The sequence below is a fragment of the Stylophora pistillata genome, chromosome 6 (assembly GCF_964205215.1).
Source record: "Stylophora pistillata chromosome 6, jaStyPist1.2, whole genome shotgun sequence".
In the NCBI taxonomy this organism is placed as follows: Eukaryota; Metazoa; Cnidaria; class Anthozoa; order Scleractinia; family Pocilloporidae; genus Stylophora; species Stylophora pistillata.
In genome coordinates this window covers 29,024,794-29,047,406 of record NC_142524.1, presented here as the reverse complement: position 1 = coordinate 29,047,406, position 22,613 = coordinate 29,024,794, and the positions used below count along the sequence as shown (strand labels likewise).

The following is a 22,613-nucleotide window of genomic DNA, read 5'->3' as shown; positions in this document are numbered from 1 at the left end:
AACTTTAAATATAACTCTTTAAGATGTGAATAGGAAAGCCCACTTCCTACAATCTTCTGAGCCATTGATTGTTTTATTGCACCACTGTCGTCCCTGGGGTCGAAAAGTCTTCCGCTGAATGTCTGAAGAATTTCATGGCGTCGATCCAAATACGACATGCTGGCAATTGCTTGTTCAACACTAATAACTCCAGAACAATTCACGAGTTTTTCCTTGTTCAGTTGAAGTGTAGAATGAAACAATTTTTTCAAGTGCCTTAACGTCCTCCAAGGCATCGTGGGCTTCAAATTCTTCTTTAAAGAGATGTTAGTGAAGTGCTGATTGGTTTGATTTGCAAGATGCCGATTCACTGAGTTGCAATGCCGGGTGTTTATCTTTCAAAAGATGTTTGACAAGGATTTGAATGTCGCCAAAATAAACATTCAGGTTGCTTAGTTTGCTGCGAAAATTTTAGTCGCTTCTCCGGAGAAGTATTGGAGTGTGAAATGTTGATGAATTATGACCTATTAGAACTATACAAGATTCCTTCTGGATGAAAATTTTACTTGACTAAGAAAGGTCTGAAGCGCTTTGTCAAGAGAGACAGTTTCCACTGGTTGGTTTTCTTTCAGTAATTTTCTGATTCCATTGATATTTTGAACAGATAGTTTGTTCACTCGTGAAGCTCCAGTACTCACATTTCCTGTTGGTAGAATGTACTTTGAAAACACATGATTTTCATGAATGGCGGAAAGTTAACAGGGTTCTGCATTTTTCCCGGTGCAGGTAGTCTCAGTGTCAAAAACAACAACAAAAAAACAACAAAAGTGTAAGTTTGGTTTGGATCATAAGTCAGTTTTGGCAGATCAGGCTGAGCATAGTAGGATGGTACTAGTTTTTCATACTCGTGAAGCTCATTATCAGAAATGTTTTCCAAAAGATGTTCAATGTGAGCATGAGTTCTTGGTGAAGGCTGACTGACATTTGTGTCCAGATTCAAAGCAACAGCAGTTTCATAAGTTTTCCCCTCCTTAGCTTCTTTTTGACTATTTTGACTGGATTTCTGACCCCGTAATTGAATTCTCCTATACTTGAAATTTTTCGTAGCCTTCCGGTTTCTGTCACTTAAAACTATTTTGAACATCAGATCTTCGTGTGATGTACAAAAATAGCCGGGTTCCATATTCAGTACCTCTAACGCTGCACTTACATAGCCATAGCCAAGATTTCTTTGGGCCACACCACAGGCTACTCTAAAGTCATTGCTTGCACTTCCTCCGTAACACCAGGTTTTGGGGATTTTTGTTGCTATGGTATTATTTACACTTTCATTCCGTTGAGAGTTGGCACATGGGGAAAGCTTCTTGACAACAATATCAGTGGCATATTCTGAAAAGATGTTGGTTAGGGCATTTTTCAGGAGCTCACCATGTAAACTCTTGCCATTAGGTAGTTCTGTGTGCTTGTATCCCTCAGGACATTTTTTGAAACCACACCAGGATATATTGCATGAACTGTGTTCCCCAAATGAATGTGGTACTATGGAGTTGATACTTGATTTTAATAGTTCTGGATTTCCAGCATTCTGAGTTACAGCATGACTGAAGCATTTTGCATAGTAACTTATTACTTTGTTACTTAGTGTTGAACAGTTTGGATTTTTGAAGCAATCTTTCAGATTGTAAAGACGAGTGGCGAGAGAACGTTTGGTATGTATTGTGTCTGACCACTTTTCAACCTTGTATGGCACTTAGTTTAAAATATCAGCAATAGTGGTACTATCATCATCTCCAACATATGTACTGAATTTGGTTCTACTGTCAAGGGCATTAGTCCAGAGCTCAACTGCTACATCACTCTCCATGGACTTCGAGGACCCTACATGGTTTTTTCTACAGTCGTGTGTTTTGGCCACTTTTCCTGATTTTTTGCTGGATTCACATACTCTGCAGGCTTTACATCTCGTTGCATAAGACAGAACCTTTCCCGTTTTTAAACCCATTGATGCTCCGTGACCAGTGTGTGAGTTGTGCCCTTTGCCTCTTTTCGTCCAACCCATGTCGTACGAGACTGCAATTCCCGGCATACTATCTACTTCCCCATGATTGTTAGATTTTTCTGCATTTTCCATTTCCTGTTCCAAATACACATCGCAACTTCCTTTTGCTACATTTTCAATGCTGTTACCTATTTCCATTTCTCACATTTTGAACAGCTGGCTATTCATTGTTGGAATGTTTAAAGTAGCCAGAAAATTGTTCAGATGTGTTTGTCCAACTCCAACGTGAAGGGAGCCAAGAACTGCTCTAGAATTAATGTCCCTGGCTTTTGGCCCTCTGCTACCTATTCTGTGATGATTAAATGTATAAACATTGTTTATTTTTCCACACTTGGAACATTGAATGTTGAAAACACTACTTAGCCCACTTCTTGTTTCACCAACCATGTTGTCCAAAGACAGTGGACCTGGAAACCAAATTTTTTTGTTTGTCATTTCACTTTCTTTTGGTTTAATTAGTTTTACTGGAGGCAGGATTAAACAGTAGACTGCTTCAGACTGGTTAATAAGTCTGATTTGAATAACAAATCTTAATTAAATTAGGAGAAGGAGAGAGATCATGAGAAATGTCTAATCCCACACCTAAAAAAGACCATTCAATATAGAGTGTAGAGAGGTTCATATACTTAACGAGTTTTGCCACACATTTGTCAAAAATTTGAAATGAGTAGCAAACAAATTTCGAAGTATTTATTTTGCACCTTGACAATAGGGCATATGATTACATTTTTAAAATGACTATGCTGTACAATATTTTCTTACAATAATTTGATAAGTTAACTTTTAGTTTTCTATTGTCTGAAATCATTGTTGTGAATCTAAGAAAAGGTAAATACAACTTTAAGAAGCCAAAGAAAAATAGTATTTATCTGACTTCAGTGGTTATTTGTTTACATATAGTTATTCTTGTTCTTGATGAAGTACAAAAGGGGGGACTTGTTTATTGTGCTCTGATGAAAGAAATATTGAATATGTACTCGGTAAGGAAGCTGACTGTATAACAGTTTTTCTCCAAGCAGTAATATTTAATACAGTAATTGTTAAAGCCTCATAGTGGTTGCAGAAGGAAAACAACTTGTACAACAACTTTTGTACTTGCAGAACTCAATATTTGTGCTAACAGTTTATTCCTTGGCCTATTTTTACAATTTAAAAAGTCCACAAAGTTTTCCTCACCAGCTTGACAATGTAAACAAGACTTGAGGTCATGTTTTAGCACTTCCATGCTCACAATTCATGTGCCTGATAACATTTGAGCGTCCTCTTCCTCAATGTTTTGCTGTGAATAGAAAATGATTACTTTTGAACTCTTCGAAAGAAACGGCGATATCTTCAGTTTTATTTGTTACGATTTACTGGTCCAAAAAAGAACTTACCTGTTTTGACCTAGTCACTGTTTTCCTGGGGGGCTCAATGTCCTCTTCCTCCGTATCATTTTGTTTTTCCTAGGATTTTTTTCTCACTTACCCTTGCAAGGTTTTTCAACGCGCTCAAGCGTCTTTATGACGCAAAACGACCTTTATGGCGACCAGAATTGGCACAGACAGAGTTTTCGTCATTTTCTCCAGCATAGACCACCGATGGATTAAGTAAACTAAAGCCACATACAAATCCGCCCCAGGAAAGATAAAGAAGTAAAAGTGTGCTTGGTTTGATCTCTGGAATTTCGGAGTCCACTCCAGGGTCTCCACCATCGATCGCAGCGCATACATAAAAACTATAAAATTTTCTTCTCGGCACAACATATGCCGATCGTCAAGCATTATTTTCTTTAGCTAATACTACAAATAATGACTTTTGGCGGCTAAAAGTTTCGTAAAAATGCGATTTACCCTGAAAACTAGGCGTGAATGGAGTTCGGCAAAGAAATTTACGCGCCGCCATTTTTGTTCATGCCGCCATACCTCCTCCATGGCTTTTAAAAATCCCGCGAGTGACGCGCGTGATTCGCGCGGCTAGAACCCAGTCCTAAAACTATTGTGAGCCACCTTAATTTGTCTCAAGAAAGGGAATACAGGAGGATGGGAATGAGCGTGAGGGAAGGAATGGGGGGAGGGAAGGGAATGGGGGAGAGTAAGGGAATAAGTGGGAGGGAGGGAATGGGGGGAAGGAAGGGAGTGGAGAAGAGGAAGGGAATGGGATGGGGGAAGGAAGGGAATGGGAGAAGGAAGGGAGTGAAGGGGAGGAAGGGAATGGGATGGGGAAGGAAGGGAATAAGGGAAGGAAGGGAATGGGGGAAGGAAGGAAATGGGGAGAGGAAGGGAATTAGTGGGAGGGAGGGAATGGGGGAAGGAAGGGACTCCCTTCCTTCCCCCATTCCCCATGGGGAAGGAAGGAAATGGGGAGAGGAAGGGAATAAGTGGGAGGGAGGGAATGGGGGGAAGGAAGGGAGTGGAGAAGAGGAAGGGAGTGGGATGGGGAAGAAAAAGAATGGGAGAAGGAAGGGAGTGGAGGGGAGGAAGGGAATGGGATGGGGGAAGGAAGGGAATAGGGGAAGGAAGGGAATTGGGGGAGAGGAAGGGAATGAGTGGGAGGGAGGGAATGCGGGGAAGGAAGGGAGTGGAGGGGAGAAAGGGAATGGGATGGGGGAGAGAAGGGAATGGGGAAAGGAAGAGAATGGGGGAAGGAAGGAAATGAGTGGGAGGAAGGGAATGGGGGAGAAGGAAGGGAGTGGAGGGGAGGAAGGGAATGGGATGGGGGAGGGAAGGGAATGGGGAAAGGAAGAGAATGGGGGAGGGAAGGAAATAGGGGAGAGGAAGAAAATGGGTGGGAGGGAGGGAATGGGGGAGAGGGAAGGGAGTGGAGGGAAGGAAGGAACTGGGATGGGGGAAGGAAGGGGAGGAAGGGAATGGGATGGTGGAAGGAAGGGAAAGGAGGAAGGAAGGCAATGGGGGAAGGAAGGAAATGGGGGAGAGGAAGAAAATGAGTGGGAGGGAGGGAACGGGGGAGAAAGAAGGGAGTGGAAGGGAGGAAGGAACTGGGATGGGGGGAGGAAGGGAATGGGATGGTGGAGGGAAGGGAATAGGGGAAGGAAGGCAATGGGGGAAGGAAGGAAATGGGGGAGAGGAAGGGAATGAGTGAAGAAAGGGAACAGGGGACTCATCATCATCATCATCTTTATTTAAACACGGTAAAATACATCAGGCATTAACAATTTAATACAGAAGCTACAACTAATTATGAAAAACTATGTAGACTATGTTACTATGTATAAACTATGTATATTAGTTTAATTTAAAATATTAGTAACTATTACAGAACGTTAATTAAATTAAAGCCTGTTTTATATGAATGCCGTGTCGGAATTAATTAACAAATGTCGGAAGGTAGGGAATAGGGGAAGAAGAGGAATGGGGGGAGGAAGGGAATAGGGTGAAGGAAGGGAATGTGGGAAGGAAGGGAATGGGGTGAAGGAAGGGAATGGGGGGAGGAAGGGAATGGGGTGAGGAAGGGAATGGGGTGAAGGAAGGGAATGGGGAAGGAAGGGAATGGGGGGAAGGAAGGGAATGGGGGAAGGAAGGGAATGGGGTGAAGGAAGGGAATATGAGAAGGAAGGGAATGGGGTGAAGAAAGGGAATATGGGGAGGAAGGGAATGGGGTGAAGGAAGGGAATGGGGGAAGGAAGGGAATGGGGGAAGGAAGGGAATGGGGGGAGGAAGGGAATGGGGGAAGGAAGGGAATGGGGGAAGGAAGGGAATGGGGGGAAGGAAGGGAATGGGGGAAGGAAGGGAATGGGGGAGGAAGGGAATGGGGTGAAGGAAGGGAATAAGGAGAGGAAGGAAATGGGGTGAAGGAAGGGAATGGGGGAAGGAAGGGAATGGGGGGAACGAAGGGAATATGGGGAAGGAGGGAATGGGGGAAGGAAAGGAATGGGAGGAAGGAAGGGAAAGGGGGTAGGAAGGGAATATAAATCTTACTACTTTCTTTTGTATAAAAGAAATACAGCCCCGTCGGCGGTAGTGGTATTTACTATACATACGTCCTCAAGACAGGATCTGTTACCCCGATGTCCCAGGGGCGACGTTTAACATTTTGCAGTCTCGAGGAGCTATATAAAATAATTGTTTCATCGATTAACCACACATTTACTGTAGACTGACTGTGGACTGGAAACAACCTTAAGCGTTTCGCAGGCTTTTAAGAAAAATTGATTCAAGATTTCGAAACAGAACTACAAAATCGAGGAACCATTGAATGCAAGTTGCTCTGTATGTTTTTGGGTAATGGTAGAAATTCTAGTTTGAAAACGTTTCTGACTTGGCTCTTGTCACACTCGACTTGACACTTCGTACGCTTGTTGATTTTACAGTTTGCACTCATTTATATACACCGTAAAATAACTGCTCTTAAAACATATGGCACGTGTAAGTCAGTCCTAACTATTTCCTGAGAAGCAAAAAAACGTGGTGCAAGATATTCGCACAGATCTGCACTTCAACATACATGCATATAATTTGGATATATCAACAAAGTTGAAATGGTAAATTGGCCACCGTAATGATTACAAAAGCTGACGTTTCGAGCGTTAGCCCTTCGTCGGAGCGAATAGAGGAATTGTGGGTTGTGTGTGCTTTTAAAGGCAGAAAATGGAGCTACGTTATTGGTGGGTGCATGGCAACGAGAAAAACATGAATAAATTAGTGGAATGAAAAGCGTTCATTGATCCCTGTGGGATTTAGACTGCCGGTGATCCCTGTGGGATTTAGACTGCCGGTGGGATTTAGACTGCCATGCATATAGTTTATTTTAATGACAAAGGAACAACAATGGCGACAACAATTAAATGACTGGTTTCTTTTTAAGACAGAGTGTAATTCACATTGTCAGCACTACTCGGAAGCGCTGAGTCATAAGATCTAGTGAACTTCGAACTGACAAGAAAAAAGTATTGATGTCGCTTAGATGTCTCAGTACAGCCCGTGGAAAGATTTTCATATAACCCCATACATTAAATTATGCACAGAATGTTGCAAAGAAACCTTTATATTTAGTCTTCATGAAATGGACTGCATAAGTAATGTATGGGGTTATATGGAAATCTTTCCCAGCCCGTCTCCTACAATACAGTGAGAGCTGGAGTGTCGTAGTTCTAAACCTTATCTGATGACCCGAAAACTGGTTAATTGGTGAGTTCTACCTCTGCTTGCGACTCCGACAATTTAGTTTTCTCTGAATCATGAGCCGCGCATCAAAAGAGGAGTCAGAAGAAAATGGAACCTTTCTGACTATTCCGACTATGACTGTGTCAAGCTCCTCTCATGATTCCGATTTTCGATTTTTCACATAGCAGGTTTGAATTTCACCTGCATGCCCATCCGACTCCTTTGCTGGCTGAAACCAGCCTTATAAAGTAACTAGACGCATATCTGCGTGAACTCGGGCTTTCAATAACGCACATCTGGAGTTCTCTTTCGGGGACTACCATATTTCCATTGTTACTGTCGTCATGCAAATTAATTATTGCTGGTCACGAATAAGTCTACTTGTGTTAATTTTTGACTGCTGGAGTGTAATGAATGCTGTTATGGTACTAGAAAACAATCCAAATAATATATTACCATCTAGGAGTAAGTTCCTGCAGATGCCAAAGGTTGAAATTCAAGGACTTTTCAATGACTTTGAAGGCCAAGTTTTAGAAAATTGAAGGATCACTTTTGGAAATGTTTGCATAAGCTATTTTAAAATCATTTAATATTATTTCTCAGCTTTTCCATGAAAGTACTGTTATTTTCAACTTGAAAATTGTTAAAGAAAAAGCATTGCAAAAATTAAGCCTCAGTCCTCAAATTCAAGTACTTCGAGGCCTTGAGTGTTTCATTTTTAAATTCAAGCATCTTCAAGGACTTTTAAGGCTTTTACAAACCCTGAGTAGGTAATGTATTTGTCTTTAACGGCAAGGGGAGGGGAATTTTTTAATCTATTATTTGTATCAAGTCATAGTTTGTTGCCACATGTTCACCCAAGGAGAGTTGTCAGAAATCAGTAGATTGAAGCAATAATACTGTTCAATAGTTCATGTTGTTCATAGAAAATCTAGGAATATTTAATACTGCTGATAGCCACAAGAGAAGCAGTGCAATTTACAGTTAATGTGTATTCAATTCGAGGCATTTGACTTTCATTACATACCAAGAGGGAAAACACATATTTTGACCTTTTAGTGGGTTTAAAAATACATGTCATACAAAAATCTGAAAACCACATCAAAACCCTATGCATTCAACTATTATTTCTTTAAAATATTTTCGAGAATTGATTTGCTAGCGCTGTCAACTGAATCAGACAATATTCCTTCACTGTAATCACTTTTAAGATCTAGACTTACTTCAGTTCCACAAACATCAGTTTTTGGCAAATCATGTCAGTAAATACTTGTTCAAAGCTGAATTTTCATAATCTTTCGCCATACTGAATAACAGATAACATGTTTGAATTCCAATAACTACACGATTTTATTAGTGGAGTTGCAGAGTGAATAGACAGCCACAAGACAGTTCAAATTGAACTTTCTGGTTTCACAGGTATAACTGAAAATGGGCACCATTTTGAACTTTATCAATTTTAACCCATTTCAAATCAAATATATCGTTATGTATACTCTGAAAATAATGTGCTAAGCCATTCAGTGATGATACTTCAAGCAGCACACATGTACCTTGAGAATGGCTTCTACCATAAATATCCCTTGCATGAGAATCGAATATTTTCAAGCCCACATTGCCTTTACAATAGGTAGCAACTGCAGTACATCCTATTGTCAAGACAAAATTGTTGAAATTTTTGGACATAAGTGATCGAAAGGCTCTATCTATCCTAGCTTATCCTTCCATCGTAGCTTCTTGATGAATAGTGCCGGTGTAACTTTCATTGTATTGAAGTTCATAGTCAGTCTCGAACACATTTGAAAGCGTGGGTAATTCTGTCTGCATTAAAAATGATTGTCTGGTTAACTGAGACAAACTTGAATACAACTGATTTCCAATTTTGATTATTGACACCAGATCATTCGCAGAATAGATTCCTTGTTTGCTATGGTAAATCAAAGAGCATAAACTCCTTACAACACATTGTTGTCCTGAATTTTGTCCACATGCCAACTCATTAGCTTAGCTATATCGTGCCCTTATTGTTTTGCTGGGGTCAATGTGCATTGGAGTAGGACCACGTTTCTCTATCTGAACTCAGTTGAAATTTACAATAGTTTAATACGCGTGTCTGACTCTTACAAAGACACACGGGTCTATAACAAGAAAACATTGATAAGTACCGACTTCCTCTATACTTCAATTTGGTATCCGGACAACTCGCCCCCTAGACAATTAGCCCCAGACAATTAGCCCCCAGTCCTTGGACGATTAGCCCCCTGTCTCTGGACTATTAGCCCCCAACCCACCATCCTTGAAATAAACTATGCTCTTGCTGTTTACTTTACGAACGTTTCCCTACCGTGAATTTTGAAATAAACAATGTTCTTGTTATTTGCTTCTTACGAACGTTTCTCTGCCGTGTGTGTCGAATTATAAAGTATATTTTACAAAAGTGAACTATGTTCCTTCTGTTTACATATTTTACGAATTTTTCTTCGTCATGTTGTTTATTTCGAGAACTTAAATGGGAAAGGAAAGAAACCAGGAACGAAACCTCGAAACTTTAACTTATTGGCGACTACTTGTTAATGTCAATAGGGGTTTATTTCAAACTCACCACGCGCATTGTGCGAACTTTTACTAATTATTATTTGTTTCTAAACATTTGTACATTCTACAGGTGGAAGAACAATAGGACACGTAGTCCCCTACTAGGTTCATCCACCTAAACCCAACCCACCCATCCCCCCCCCCCGATTTGTACATTGTACAGGTGGAAGAACAATAGGACACGTAGTCCCCTACTAGGTTCATCCACCTAAACCCAACCCACCCTTCCCCCCAGAGATTTGTACATTGTACAGGTGGAAGAACAATAGGACACGTAGTCCCCTACTAGGTTCATCCACCTAAACCCAACCCACCCATCCCACCCCAGGGAGGACATCCATCACGCAGTAATCTCGTGCGTGGGAAATTAACGTCTCCTACCCCTGCTATGGGAGACGGGACCTCCATTTATTCCCCATCCGAGAAGACTAGAATATCTAACCATCTCTTGATGTTATAGAAAGGAAGCACATTCTTCTCAATTATTTTAAGACCTTGAGTGTTGGTCTGGCCGGGGCTCGAGCCCTCGACCTCCCGCACGACAGTCCAGCACTCTATCCATTGAGCTAACTGGGAGGCGGTTATTTATTTGTTTATTGAAAACCCATGCGCAATGTGCGAACGTTTACTCATTCTTGTTTGCGTATTTCAAACCCATGCGCAAGGTGCGAAATTTTATTCATAGTTGTTTATTTGAAAGCCACGCAAAATGCCCGAACTTTTACTAATTGGTATTTCATTCTTTATTTTCAAACCCACGCGCAATGTGCTAACTTATGTAAATTTGACGTGGGACATTTCATTCATCCCAATTCAGTGCTCGTTGTTTTCTTACTTAACGATTCCTCCAATCAAATGGCGTGTTTTGTTCGAAGTCAAAATCTTGATCCTTGGGATGTGTATAACAGGGATACTTCAATTGTGGATACTCGTATTAGCTTATTCAGCAACAACTGATCGCAGCTGCCCCTGTACATCCTGATCCAGGTCCTTCACCGGGAAGCTACATTGGTCGACATGCAGATCCGTCTGGTTTCAGGCAAAAAGCTGAAGAGACATCAGCGGTCAACCGACCGAACAATGCAGAGAAGACTCTTCGACCTCTGGATTCAATATGAAGACGGCCAAAGGAACTCAAAAGAACTTCTGGAGGCCTGTGCTCACCTCGTGCAACCCATGTAAATTAAATTAAGTAAAAATTAAGTAAATTTTGATAAAGATAACCATCCACAAAAAAAACCGCCTCCCGGTTAGCTCAATGGACAGAGCGCTATACTGTTGTGCGGGAGGTCGAGGGTTCGAGCCCCGGCCGAACCAACACTCAAGGTCTTAAAATAATTGAGAAGAATTTGCTACCTTTCTATAACACCAAAAAATGGTTAGATATTCTAGTCTTCTCGGATAGGGACGAATAAATGGAGGTCCCGTCTCCTGTAAGGTTGGGGTAGGAGACGTAAATTTCCCACACACGAGATTACTGTGTGATGGATGTCCTCCCCTGGGGTGGGATGGGTGGGAGGGTGGACTAGCATGAATGGTTCTTATGTTCCTTTACTGGGTTCTCGATCACGTCTAAATACACGGTTGTGTTTACACGTAAACATAATATGAGATGGCCCGTTTTATATTCGTCGATAGAAGGTTCACTCGCAAAGGATCGCTCGTAAATTGATCTCTCGTAAAGTTCGCGGACCGACCCGTTTCCAAAATGCTCCCCAAGCTTTAGTGTGGGTCTACCGATCACGGTGTGTGACTTTTTAGGTATATTGAGCGTAATAGCCATCAAATTTCTTACGCATACATCAAGCAATCAATTGTCCACAAAGGCAGCCATTGCTTGAAACTTTGAAACCATGCGCTCTAAAGTTTATTCTACGCATGCGCCCACACTTCACGCATGCGTTGTAGTGGAACTGCGTTTTGTGACTGAACGCAAAAAAAAGTAATAATAATAATAATAAAAAAAAAACAAAGCCGAATTTATGCCTCGGGTGTTTCCTTCGAAAAGCCCAAGTAATGAGAAGTGATGGGAAGGCGCCTCCGAGATAAAATTCGTTGAATCAGATGATGAATCAAGTACAGTGCTGAGAAGATGTGTGGTATAAAGGGACACTCATAAAACATATTACGTTGCGATATTATTTTCAAAATAGCACTGAGACACTCACCATACACTCTGCAAGAATTGTTCTTGTTTTTATCGAGATCTAGCACGCGGAATGCCATTTTCTCTCCATTATAGTGAATCAGATACAATGAGTATATGAAGTTCATATATTTTGAACTGCGGTATTGAATACGTATGATGCACGATCCTTCGCAGTAGAGAGCGCTATTTATGCAATAGCGCTATCTACTGCATAAATGGCAATATTTTCGCTATTGCATAAATAGCGCTATCTACTGCGAAGGATCGTGCATCATACGTATTTAATACCGCAGTTCAAAATATATGAACTTCATATATTCATTGTATCTGATTTATCATCACGGGTTTATTACGAATCAACTTAACGGCCTGCTCCCAGTTGGCTTGTTAGCTCAATTGGTAGAGCGCTACACTAGTATCGCAGAGGTCAGTGGTTCGAATCCCGTACAGGCCTGATTTTTTTCAGGTCTGATTTTCGCTATTGCATAAATAGCGCTATCTACTGCGAAGGATCGTGCAACATACGTATTATAATGAATCTTATGTCGTTATGGACCATAACGTTCTTTTGCAACAAACTCAAACTGCTATTATCGGATTATTGACACCAACAAGACAAACCTGGCATACAATCGTCTTAATCGATATTACACTTATATTATGTATGATAATAGTAGCTAAGGTAGTACAACATTTGTTATCACGTGATCCAATGACGTAATACTTTTCTACGGGATCTAGATGTCTTTGGCGAACCACTAGAAGAGGATGAAGAGCCTGAGAACACAGATGGTGAAGGCAATGATGATGAAGGTGAAGATGATGACAAGGATGACGGTGACGATGATGATGATGATGACAATGTCAGTGTGAATCCGTGGTCAGAATTGAAACAGGAAGTGAAAGATGATATGAAAACAACTTTGGCTGAACAAGAAGAAGAGCAGGAAAAAGAGGGGACAACCGAGAATGAAAATTCGCTCGTACCTTTAGCTAGGCATAAGTTGAGAAGGTTATACTTGCATCGTCTAAAGTGGTATAACCCGGCGTATTAAACAGGATAAAATACATAGGCAAGTCATGCATACCGCTCGACGATTGATGAATGAAGACGGCATGGATTGGGAGGAGGCATTAGAGGCTGCCGTGTACAGGAGAAAATTCCTATTGAATCGTCTGATCAACAAACCGTTATTAGATGAAAGCGATGATGATGATGATGATGAAAAAGAGGAGGAAATGAACACTGTGTAACCGCTGTAGTAGAGAGATAGTATGCGTGTATTTTTACGCGAAACAAAGACAAAATAAAATCATGTTGTAAACAGTTTTTTGTCGAATTTTATTTATGACCATACTAAGTTTAGAAATGTACATCATCTGCTAGTCCATCTATTTCTCCGTTGAGATAGAATGAATATATGAAGTTCATATATTTTGGCTGAACAAGAAGAGGGTTTATTACTTTCACGGGTTTATTACGAATCAACTTAACGGCCTGCTCCCAGTTGGCTTGTTAGCTCAATTGGTAGAGCGCTGCACTAGTATCGCAGAGGTCAGTGGTTCGAGTCCCGTACAGGCCTGATTTTTTTCAGGTCTGATTTTCGCTATTGCATAAATAGCGTTATCTACTGCGAGGATCATGCATCATACGTATTTCTCCGTTATTAGAAACTTCTATCACATCAAACTCTCTGGGTGTTACCTGCGACACCTCTTTGTTCGATTCTACCAGTGTGTTCAATGGATCTGTCTTTGCAGACATGTGGTCTACAGTCATTCCTGGTAGTAAAGGAGGGTGCTGGGATTTTCTATTTTAGCTTATAAGGACGAGTTCTCTTTGCTCGCTACTTTCTCTTCTTTTCGAAGACTCTACATGAGAGGGAAATCATGCATTTTAATATATTTTATATTTCTGCGATAATTGTCTTAAACACTCAGACTTACTTGTTATCTTTAGTAAACTTCCACAGGTGATCTGGACGAATCACGGTCCATCCATATTCTCCATTATCAAAATACTTCATACGCGAAAGAGTACAGCTCACGTTATGTCTCCAATCGATCTCTCTTCTCTCTTTCTCTCTCACGAATTTCGGGAAGTTTGCCTCAATGAAGTCACAAATTTGATTAGGGAACATATCCCCTTTTACTGCCTAAACTTAAGACCGTCGACTCGAGATCCCTCACTAAATATGAAACTGGTTGGCTAGAACTTAGAATAGCCTTTGCAATGACAGTCACGTATGTCTCTACTTCAGACATGTTTGCTTGCTTGCTACCAAACTTGCCGCTACCAGACTTGCCGCTACCAAACTTGCCGCTTCCAAACTTGCGTTTTAAACTACACTCATTTTTTAACGTAAAAGGCATGCGTCCTGTATCACCTGTACCATATGCGTATGACATACTTTTTGGTACCCTATAAATACAATGTCTGCTTCTCCTGTAAGATCAATATGTCTAACCCGCGAAACCAAAACGCGTAATATCGGGGCTATTCTTTTTTAATCTAGTACCTGAATTTTTTAGCAATACTTAGTAGCTGTTAGTTGATCGCGTTGTCGACGCAATAATTCAGGTGCGAATCCTGGTCACGACAACTTTTTTCCTTTTATTCTAAAATGTATTCAAAGTATAAACATTGGTTACGTGAAGTAGTGGAAGAGCCAATGGACATTTCTTAATCATGTCGGACACGATACGCCAAAATTTGCTGTGATTGAAATAGAGAGTAATCTAGATGTCATTTCGTTTGCGTCAAATTTACTCACTCTCACAATTAAATTATTCTTCACATTTACTCACTCGTTCTAGTCATTTTATTCCTCAACTTTACTCAGTTCTTGGGACTCATATACACTCGCGGTAAGACATTACCACTAACAAATGTGACAGTTTAAAACAGTTTATTACAGTGATAGATCATTCTATGTACACTCTTTCCTTCTCTTCCCCTTTCCTGCTCCTGCGCGCGCGTCCGGAATGCAGTCGCGTAGCGACCGTGGCAATGTTTCCACGTTTTAGTCATGTTTCGTCACATGTAAAGCAAGTCCCTATCATATGAGCTAAATAAGTCTTTGGATTATGCTCCTTGCAATTATTCCAATCGCTTTATCACATATAGATGTCGAGGTTTTGATTGAAATGTGCTTGTAGATATGTACTTTTGCTATGTTGCCTCATTTTACCGCTTTTATTTTGTATTTAAACGGAGTATCCAGGAACGGTTTGATTGTATTTATCTTCTCTTCGAATTCTATGTAGGGATGGATTTCAGTGAGATACACCACTTGTCTGATTGGATGAAATCGAACTTTCTTCATCATCACTTTGGTCCCATGTATGATCATACCATTCCGACTCATAGCCACTCTTATACACCCATTGCTAGATTTCCATTGGCCTATCATTGATTGGCACACGTCAAGACTCGGAAACAATTTGGACAGACAGGTCATTGACTCTGATCCCAAAAAATGTAAGGATGCTATGACTTGATTAAAATTTGATAGACAGATAATAATGAGACTACCTAGTTTACAACGCCTATTGGCATTTCGTATTTTCCCCGGTTTGTCTGCTCTATGGTACATTTTTCCCGAGAAATGGGAATGTTCATGAGCATAGTGCTGCGCTTTTGAATACCCTTTTCGTTCGATTTTTTTCTGATAATTTTATGATTTATAATTTTAAAACGGGAGATTTAATTATTTCTCCTCGAATCATTTTCATTGAATTGCGTCGATGTATCGTTGTTATTTTCCTCACTTGCGGAATTTTGTATAGAATTTAAAACACTTTCGTCACTGCTAGTGATCACACTCACACGTTACAGTTTATTTTTAATTCAGATTTGAACTAAAGTAAACATTTTTATTGAGAAAAAAGCTATCGCATATTTTTACCTCGAACGACCCATTGTTCATTTTCAGATAATTTTGAATACTCATAAACTGGGTGATCACCATCCGAACAATTTTCATTTTATTGCAGTAGGATGAATTATTCACATCCCATCATAGGGTTTAGGTGGAAACAAACCTCTTTTATTCTCGATTTTTTACATGATACGAATGCTAATGACATCTTGAAATCACTTTTACCATTGGAAGTATGAGTCACCATCTTGCGTTTTATTGTTTCCATTGTTTGTCTCACTCTGATGTTTGACTGTTAGGGTCTTTATTTTGATTTTGATATGAGATTAAGTGGGTTAGGGAATTGGACTTAGGGTGAGAGTTAGGGGTGTGGTCGTGTGAGTGACCGAAATGACCCAGGTTCAAATCCTGGTCACGACAATTTGTTCCTTTTATTCTAAAATGAACGTTTTTTGAATATTCATTTTATCTTGAAATCATTTTTCCTAAGGGAGGATTAAACACTATTTTCATTGTTTTTACACCGTCTTAGATGACCTTTATTTTTTCAAATTATGAAAGAAAACACGCTTCTATAACCTATGCAGTTTAACCCTAAACCAGGATTTATTCAACGCTTTTATTTTGTGTTTCCTTCCTACATCTCTCATACATTTCCTTCTAATTTTCAAGTGTGGATACTCTATTTTCCTAAAACCGGTATGGGTAGTTGCGTGACACTGTGTATCCTTCATAAGAAACACTTATATTTCGTCTATCCACTTTGGTTTCTAGAGTGCTCCTATTCTTTTTAAATTGTCCTGCCAAAACGCTTCTCTCTCTACTTCTTCTTTTTTTAGTACACACCATTCGCATTGACTGCAATCACAGGAGAAATCGTAAAAGTGAGACATTATAATACTGACCAAGAGTTTATAGCGACAAGGTCTACCCGAACACTTTGACAGCTTGTCAATCCCTGTGTCTTATGATCGTACATCTTACAGATTGAGCAGTACGTTATAATGCTCGTAAGATTCCTCCTCCTCCTGACTTTCTCATGTCACTAATTTCGTGCGATAACCGTTTGTTTTTTTGGCGTCGTCTAAAGGACTCTTTTTTAACACACTTGGGAAAAGACATGGAAGAAAACCCTCCAGGGGCAAGAGCCATATTAGACGAATTATTAGCCATAGTCAAAGGAAAAAACCGCTACACATGATCTCGGAGTTATGCGCAAACAAGTGACTACCTACATCGAGGAAATTGAAACCTATGACCTAGAAGCGGGAGAAAAAATACATTCCATCGGTTAAATTGTCAACTGATGCCTTCATTTTTGGTCTATGTCACTTATTTTCAAGTTCTTCGCTCTAAAGACCTTGTATGACAACGTGTTGTGTGACAAAGTTTGTGAAATATGCAAAAATCTTGCGTGTCTATTCTTGTTTACCAAACTTGCGTTTTAAACAACACTCATTTTTTAAACGTAAAAGTCAGGCGTCCTGAATAACCTGTACCACATGCGTGTGAAAACCTTTTGGGACTCTTATAAATACAACTTCTGCTCACAGTCGTAGTCGGTTAGATTAGTATGTCTAACCCGCGATACCCAAACGCGTAATATAGGGTCCACTCTCTTTTGATGGAGTTAATCCGCCGCCATCTTGGATTCTTTTGTTCCCTTTGTACTTTTCTGTACCGTTATTTTTAAAAACGAGATGCGAAAAAACCCCAAAGCACGAACCTACGCGATATCTAACCCAAACCCCCAACAACCCTAACCCCTAAGCCCTACATCCTATCCCTAAACCCTACGCGCACCTAAGCGGATTTAATTACTGATTGCTCCTGCGTTCCTGGGAAGTTTTAACCTTAGTTGGGTCTCGAAAACACGTTTACTAGGTCTGACGGTAGATCACAAGCTTACATGGACACCACATGTTCTGGAAACTAAGAAGAACTTTGTAGCTAACTTAGACTTATTCAAACGATCTAGATTTTTACCGACAAAGGTACTAAGCGATTTTTATTTTAAAGTAATTCTGCAGTCCGTACAGTGCAGTCAATTATTGTGGGGTGCACGCAGTAATTCAGACTTGTTAGGCTCCATCGAACGATTATACCGCCGAGCAGCTAGAATTATCTATAACCTGCCCAAAGACATGACATCACGCAACGTTCTCAGCTATAACCACTGGTCTACTCTGTTTTCACTCTAGATGATGGATATTTTTAAACTTTTCTATAAAGCACATAATGAGTCTCTTCCACAATTATTATACAAGGATATTTACATCAAACGTTCCAAAAGCTATTCCTTGAGAGGAGACGATTCACTGACAGTCCCAAGATTTAATACTAGGTTTATAAAAGATTCCCTTGCCTATAGAGGTGCAATCTTTTGGAACACTATTAGCTCAAATAAACGTAATATCTTGCAATTAAACCCGAATAAGTTGTTTCGAAACTCGAAAACAAAGCCTTATTTTAGAGATTTTAAATTCAATATTGTTTCAGCTTCAGCTGTCCGCCATAAAAATGATGACTTTCTCTACTTTTGATTAAGATGTTAGTGTTAGCCTTTTCCTTATTTGGCTAGTCTTCTTGTTATTTTAATAATGTATAAACAAAATACACGACCCCTCAAGCTGTTAGCTTTAATCGTGTTTAAATAAAGGTTTTATCTTATCTATCTAATATCTTATCTTATCTTATCTAATTTGGTGCGAGGTCATGACTTACTGACCTAGCTTATAGCGGAACGAGCAAGTTCCCTTTTGGCCCTCCCAGTCAGTCAATAACTACATATTATTATATGGCTGTGTCTGACAAGGACTGGGAACTACCGAATTCACGAGTTTGGTTGGCTGAAATCAAGATTGAAAGCGGTCTAGATTTTTCCATCTGGACCGCTATCTAGACCGGTCTAGAAAAAAAGGTACAAAGAATATAAAAAACTGGCATATAAGACACAGCCATATAATAAACATCTTATTAACCGAGCTAGGTCGGTCTGTTTGGGAGAATCTTGACCTCGGTCGCGGGTACAGACCGAACGCAGTGAGGTCTGTACTGGCGACCTCGGTCAAGATTCTCCCATACAGACCTCCCGCTCGGTTAATAAGAACTAATCATCTGCATCACATCGGACAAAATTTGAATATTGGCGACTGAAACAAAGCACAAGGACAGCACGCGCGACTACGAAAGTTTTAATTTCGAAGATTCTGTCGAGCACACTGCGACTTAATTACTTTTGTTTTTGTTATTATATAATTAATTTTATGAATTAATTTGATGATGTTATCTATTTACGAATTAATTAGCACATTAATTTATTAGTATATACCGTTTAATTATTTCTTTATTCTGAAAAGCCCATTGGGTCTCACAGGTATCACAATACTAGTGTTAGTTGTTTTACATTTCCTGAATGCAAGCTAATTTGTATATGGACACGAGTCGACAACCAGGGAAAATTTCATATTTTTGTTTTTTCTTGCTTTTTCAGTTTATTTGTTTTGTTTTTTCATTAAAATTTCAGGTCTAAGTGTTTTGGTACCTCATGAGTTTCCCTATCCACTCCACCCCCCCCCTCCCCACCCCTCCTCGATACTTGGAAAGGCTGGATTATATGATGAACCTGGCCAGCTAGCAGCTGTACCAGGACAAACACTTGATATGTTGCCACTTGATATGTTGATATGTGGCCCCATCTTTTGGTACTCAAACCAGAAAGGAAAAATGATGAATACAGTTTTGTAACCTAAATCACCCAGTGGATTGGTGAAAAAAAAAAACCTTTTTTCTTTTCCTTTTTTTTTTTTTTTCAGCTGGTACATCGCCTAATTCTAATCTTGTTATCATCCGTTCCTATTCTTTGAATTCTGTTTGCTGTATACTTCTCGAAAAGCGTTTCCAAGGCACTAAACACTTTGTTTGGATAGTGAACGACGTCATTAGCTAACGTACCCCCCGGATACGACTCTGTCATTGGGTACACGTCTATGACGTCAAAACCCGCTTGACACATGGCTGACATGGCGTAGGCGCTGAACAAAAGAACTCGCTGGAAAAAAATAAGATGAATTAGGTGACTCCCAAGATTTTCTGGGTGAAAATGCAATGAAATGTTTTAATTCAAGGACAAGCGACCACAAGTTTATAATCATACTCAGAGAGGTTGCCCTACAACATGTACAAACCTGCGGTGTAAGAAACCTGCTATCTGTTGGGTTAAATTTCTTTCCATTATGCTTACATAAAGCTGTAGTTGATTTCCAAATGATCTTCGCCTTATACTTTAGACCTTCTTTGCCTTTTGAGTCGACTTGTGTCTCTTTCAACAAGTTTATGACCTCTCCGATGACCTTCTGGAAAGTTGAAAAATTCACGCTGACAGGATAATGAAGTCCAAGGTTTAAAAGTAATATACTGGAAGTTTGCTGTAATTCTGTCGTATTAAGGACTCCGCGAATGGCCTTTAAGACTTCCTCAGCGCGGAAGTCGAGGCTATCGTTTTTCTTCCTGCTTTCTTGTACGTTGGTTACTGGATAGAGCCAGTTATAACTGTTTTTGCATTTCAAGTACAGCTTCTTACAAAGGGCTCGAGAGCTGATTGGCTGATAAAGGCGAACCCCTAGTGAATCACCGTACACCCAGAAAGTGCCAGAAGAGCTATGGTTTGCTGGTAAGGACCAGTTGTATGATTCTGTAAGTTGGGAAACATTCAATTATGTTAGGAATTCCTTTCATTATTTACCATACACTTTGCGTCTAAGTCTTACAATTGAAACTAATTTCAAACGAATGCTGGCAAAGTAAATGTCTTCTCCTGTTCTTCTAATCTGATTTTGCCAATAACGAGTAAGTTCTCACCTTCAAGGTAGGGCCGCCAAGTGTCATTCCTCCACCGACCAAATCCATCCCACAAGTTATTGCATGTAGAGGAGCAAGGCTTCAGAGAATGAAGTTTGTCTATACAGAAGAAAGATGGAAGAAACAATGGATTGACCGTTTCCGAGGAAAGAAAAATATCAACTAGGGGATGTTATTTGATTTCATTACCGAATTCTTAGATCAAATCTTGTAAGAAATATATGGCTATCAGTGAGGAGACTTGATCTTTAGATCTTGGACGCGAAAGGGTTACGATAGGGGGCGAAGTACCAACAACAGATTTGGAGGGTGTTCAAGAGTGCTGAAGAATGATGTTTTCGTATTTTCAAAGAGAGTGAGTCCTCAAGAGTAATCGAACCCCAGACCTCCGGATTCCGCGCTCTGCGGATCTACTTTTAAGTCACAGAGAAAAGAGACTTTATGGTAACCTTAGCTAACAAAAGCCCTTTACAAAATATCAATTAGCTCACCACTTACACACTCGCAGCGTTTTCGCCAAAAGTTCTTAAAATAAACAGTCTTCTACAGAAGCTCCCTCTTTCGGGATAACTTTCCAGACAGTCGGTCGCTCCGACAACAACTATTATTATAACATAACCAAAGTAAAGCGCGCGCTCTGATTGGTCAATTTAGCGTCCCCCATTTGCCCATGGGTGTACGCTGCTGACGTGAGCAAATGCAAAGACTATTTTTCCGCGCGCGCTTGTCTTTTCTGGTCACGTAAGATTTGTTAAATAAAAGGGAACTCTTTAGCTACAATGTATCAATGTTATGTTATAAAACAAATGGTAAACACCACAGCGTACACTATTGAGTTATGGATGCACTTGGGAGGTTTGCTAAGCACTCAAGAAGCTAGAGTCGCTCTCGGCTATCGCCTCGAGCGACTCTTACGCTTCTTTCGTGCTTAGCAACCTCCCGCGTGCATCCATAACTCAATAGTGTACGCTGTGGTGTTTACCATTTGTTAATTACTACAAAACTGAGTCCTTCATGATATACGTTTACAAAATATTCTCGAACATTTCGGAAGATACACAACTAACAATTTTGTTAGTATGCCACCATAATTACGTGACCTAATAGAATGTTCCAAAAAGTTCCATGGCATTACAGAAGAAAGTTCGTTGATCCATGTCAGCATGACTAGGCATTCTAGAAATTTCAAGATACTTATCTTTCTCCCAGGTTACTTACCATCTAATGAAAGGCTCATCTCTGCTTTTGTTACTTTTATCTCGAAATAACTTCCGTTCTGAAGGGGCTGTAGCAAGTAATCATCTAGAGGGCCTAGAAGACCCTCTCGCTGAAATTTCCCTTGAGCGTTCCTTGTACTCGTGTGACTGCGTGTGACGGTAGGCGTAAAAACTCAACACAGACCATCGAAGCACACAGCAACAAATGCATAATCAGTTTTTGCTTGTTGTGATCTTAATAATATTTCCTTGTTGACTAAGTGAGAGGGCTGGAAGGGAAATTTGGCCTGAGGTCATGACGTACGGACCTAGCGGAGCGAGTAAGTTCCCATCCGGCCCCTCCAGTCAGTCAATAACTACATATTATTTGCATCACATCGGACAAAAATTGAATATTGGCGAAACAAAGCACAAGGACAGCACGCGCGACTACGAAAGTTTTAATTTCGAAGATTCTGTCGATCACACTGCGACTGCAATAATCTAGCTCACGAATTTCTCTCTTGCTACAAGTTACGAGGTGTTTTAGTCAGTTCACAAACACTATCATTTTCATTGTTACGCAGCGAGAGAAAGACATTGAGTGGATGAGGTTATGAAATTGCAGTGCTACAGGTAATAGGTTATGGGAGCACTTATCCCAAGTTTTAGGTCTCTTTGTTTTCCCAAACTTAAGATATTCGTCGAAATGTTTTGAGAAAATTTCCAACGGAAATCCTATTTATACTAATGAATAAAGGCTGATAGTTGCTAAAGAAACTGTTTGGGGCT

At 40.2% G+C, this 22,613-nt stretch overlaps 1 protein-coding gene and 1 pseudogene across 1 annotated transcript; both read right to left on the bottom strand.

The window, feature by feature from the left end:
- Nucleotides 1-1,122: 1,122 nt before the first annotated feature.
- LOC148729282 (uncharacterized) lies at nucleotides 1,123-2,123 on the bottom strand (annotated as a pseudogene).
- A 15,562-nt stretch (nucleotides 2,124-17,685) lies between these two features.
- LOC111338235 (uncharacterized) lies at nucleotides 17,686-21,862 on the bottom strand. Its single transcript, XM_088725124.1, has 4 exons — nucleotides 21,844-21,862; nucleotides 20,626-20,787; nucleotides 19,953-20,458; nucleotides 17,686-19,816 (listed from the first exon to the last, which is right to left on the bottom strand). The coding sequence occupies exons 1-4, from the start codon at nucleotides 21,860-21,862 to the stop codon at nucleotides 19,577-19,579; spliced, it is 927 nt and encodes a 308-aa protein (XP_088581250.1). The 3' UTR covers nucleotides 17,686-19,576.
- Nucleotides 21,863-22,613: the final 751 nt, after the last annotated feature.

Bases quoted from the DNA above. Each gene is read 5' to 3' on its own strand.
- LOC111338235 (XM_088725124.1), bottom strand. The intron at 20,459-20,625 runs GTGAGAACTTAC...CCCAACTTACAG, and splicing joins TTGGCGGCCCTACCTTGAAG to AATCATACAACTGGTCCTTA. The intron at 19,817-19,952 runs GTTTGTACATGT...ATTTTTTTCCAG, and splicing joins GCAGGTTTCTTACACCGCAG to CGAGTTCTTTTGTTCAGCGC.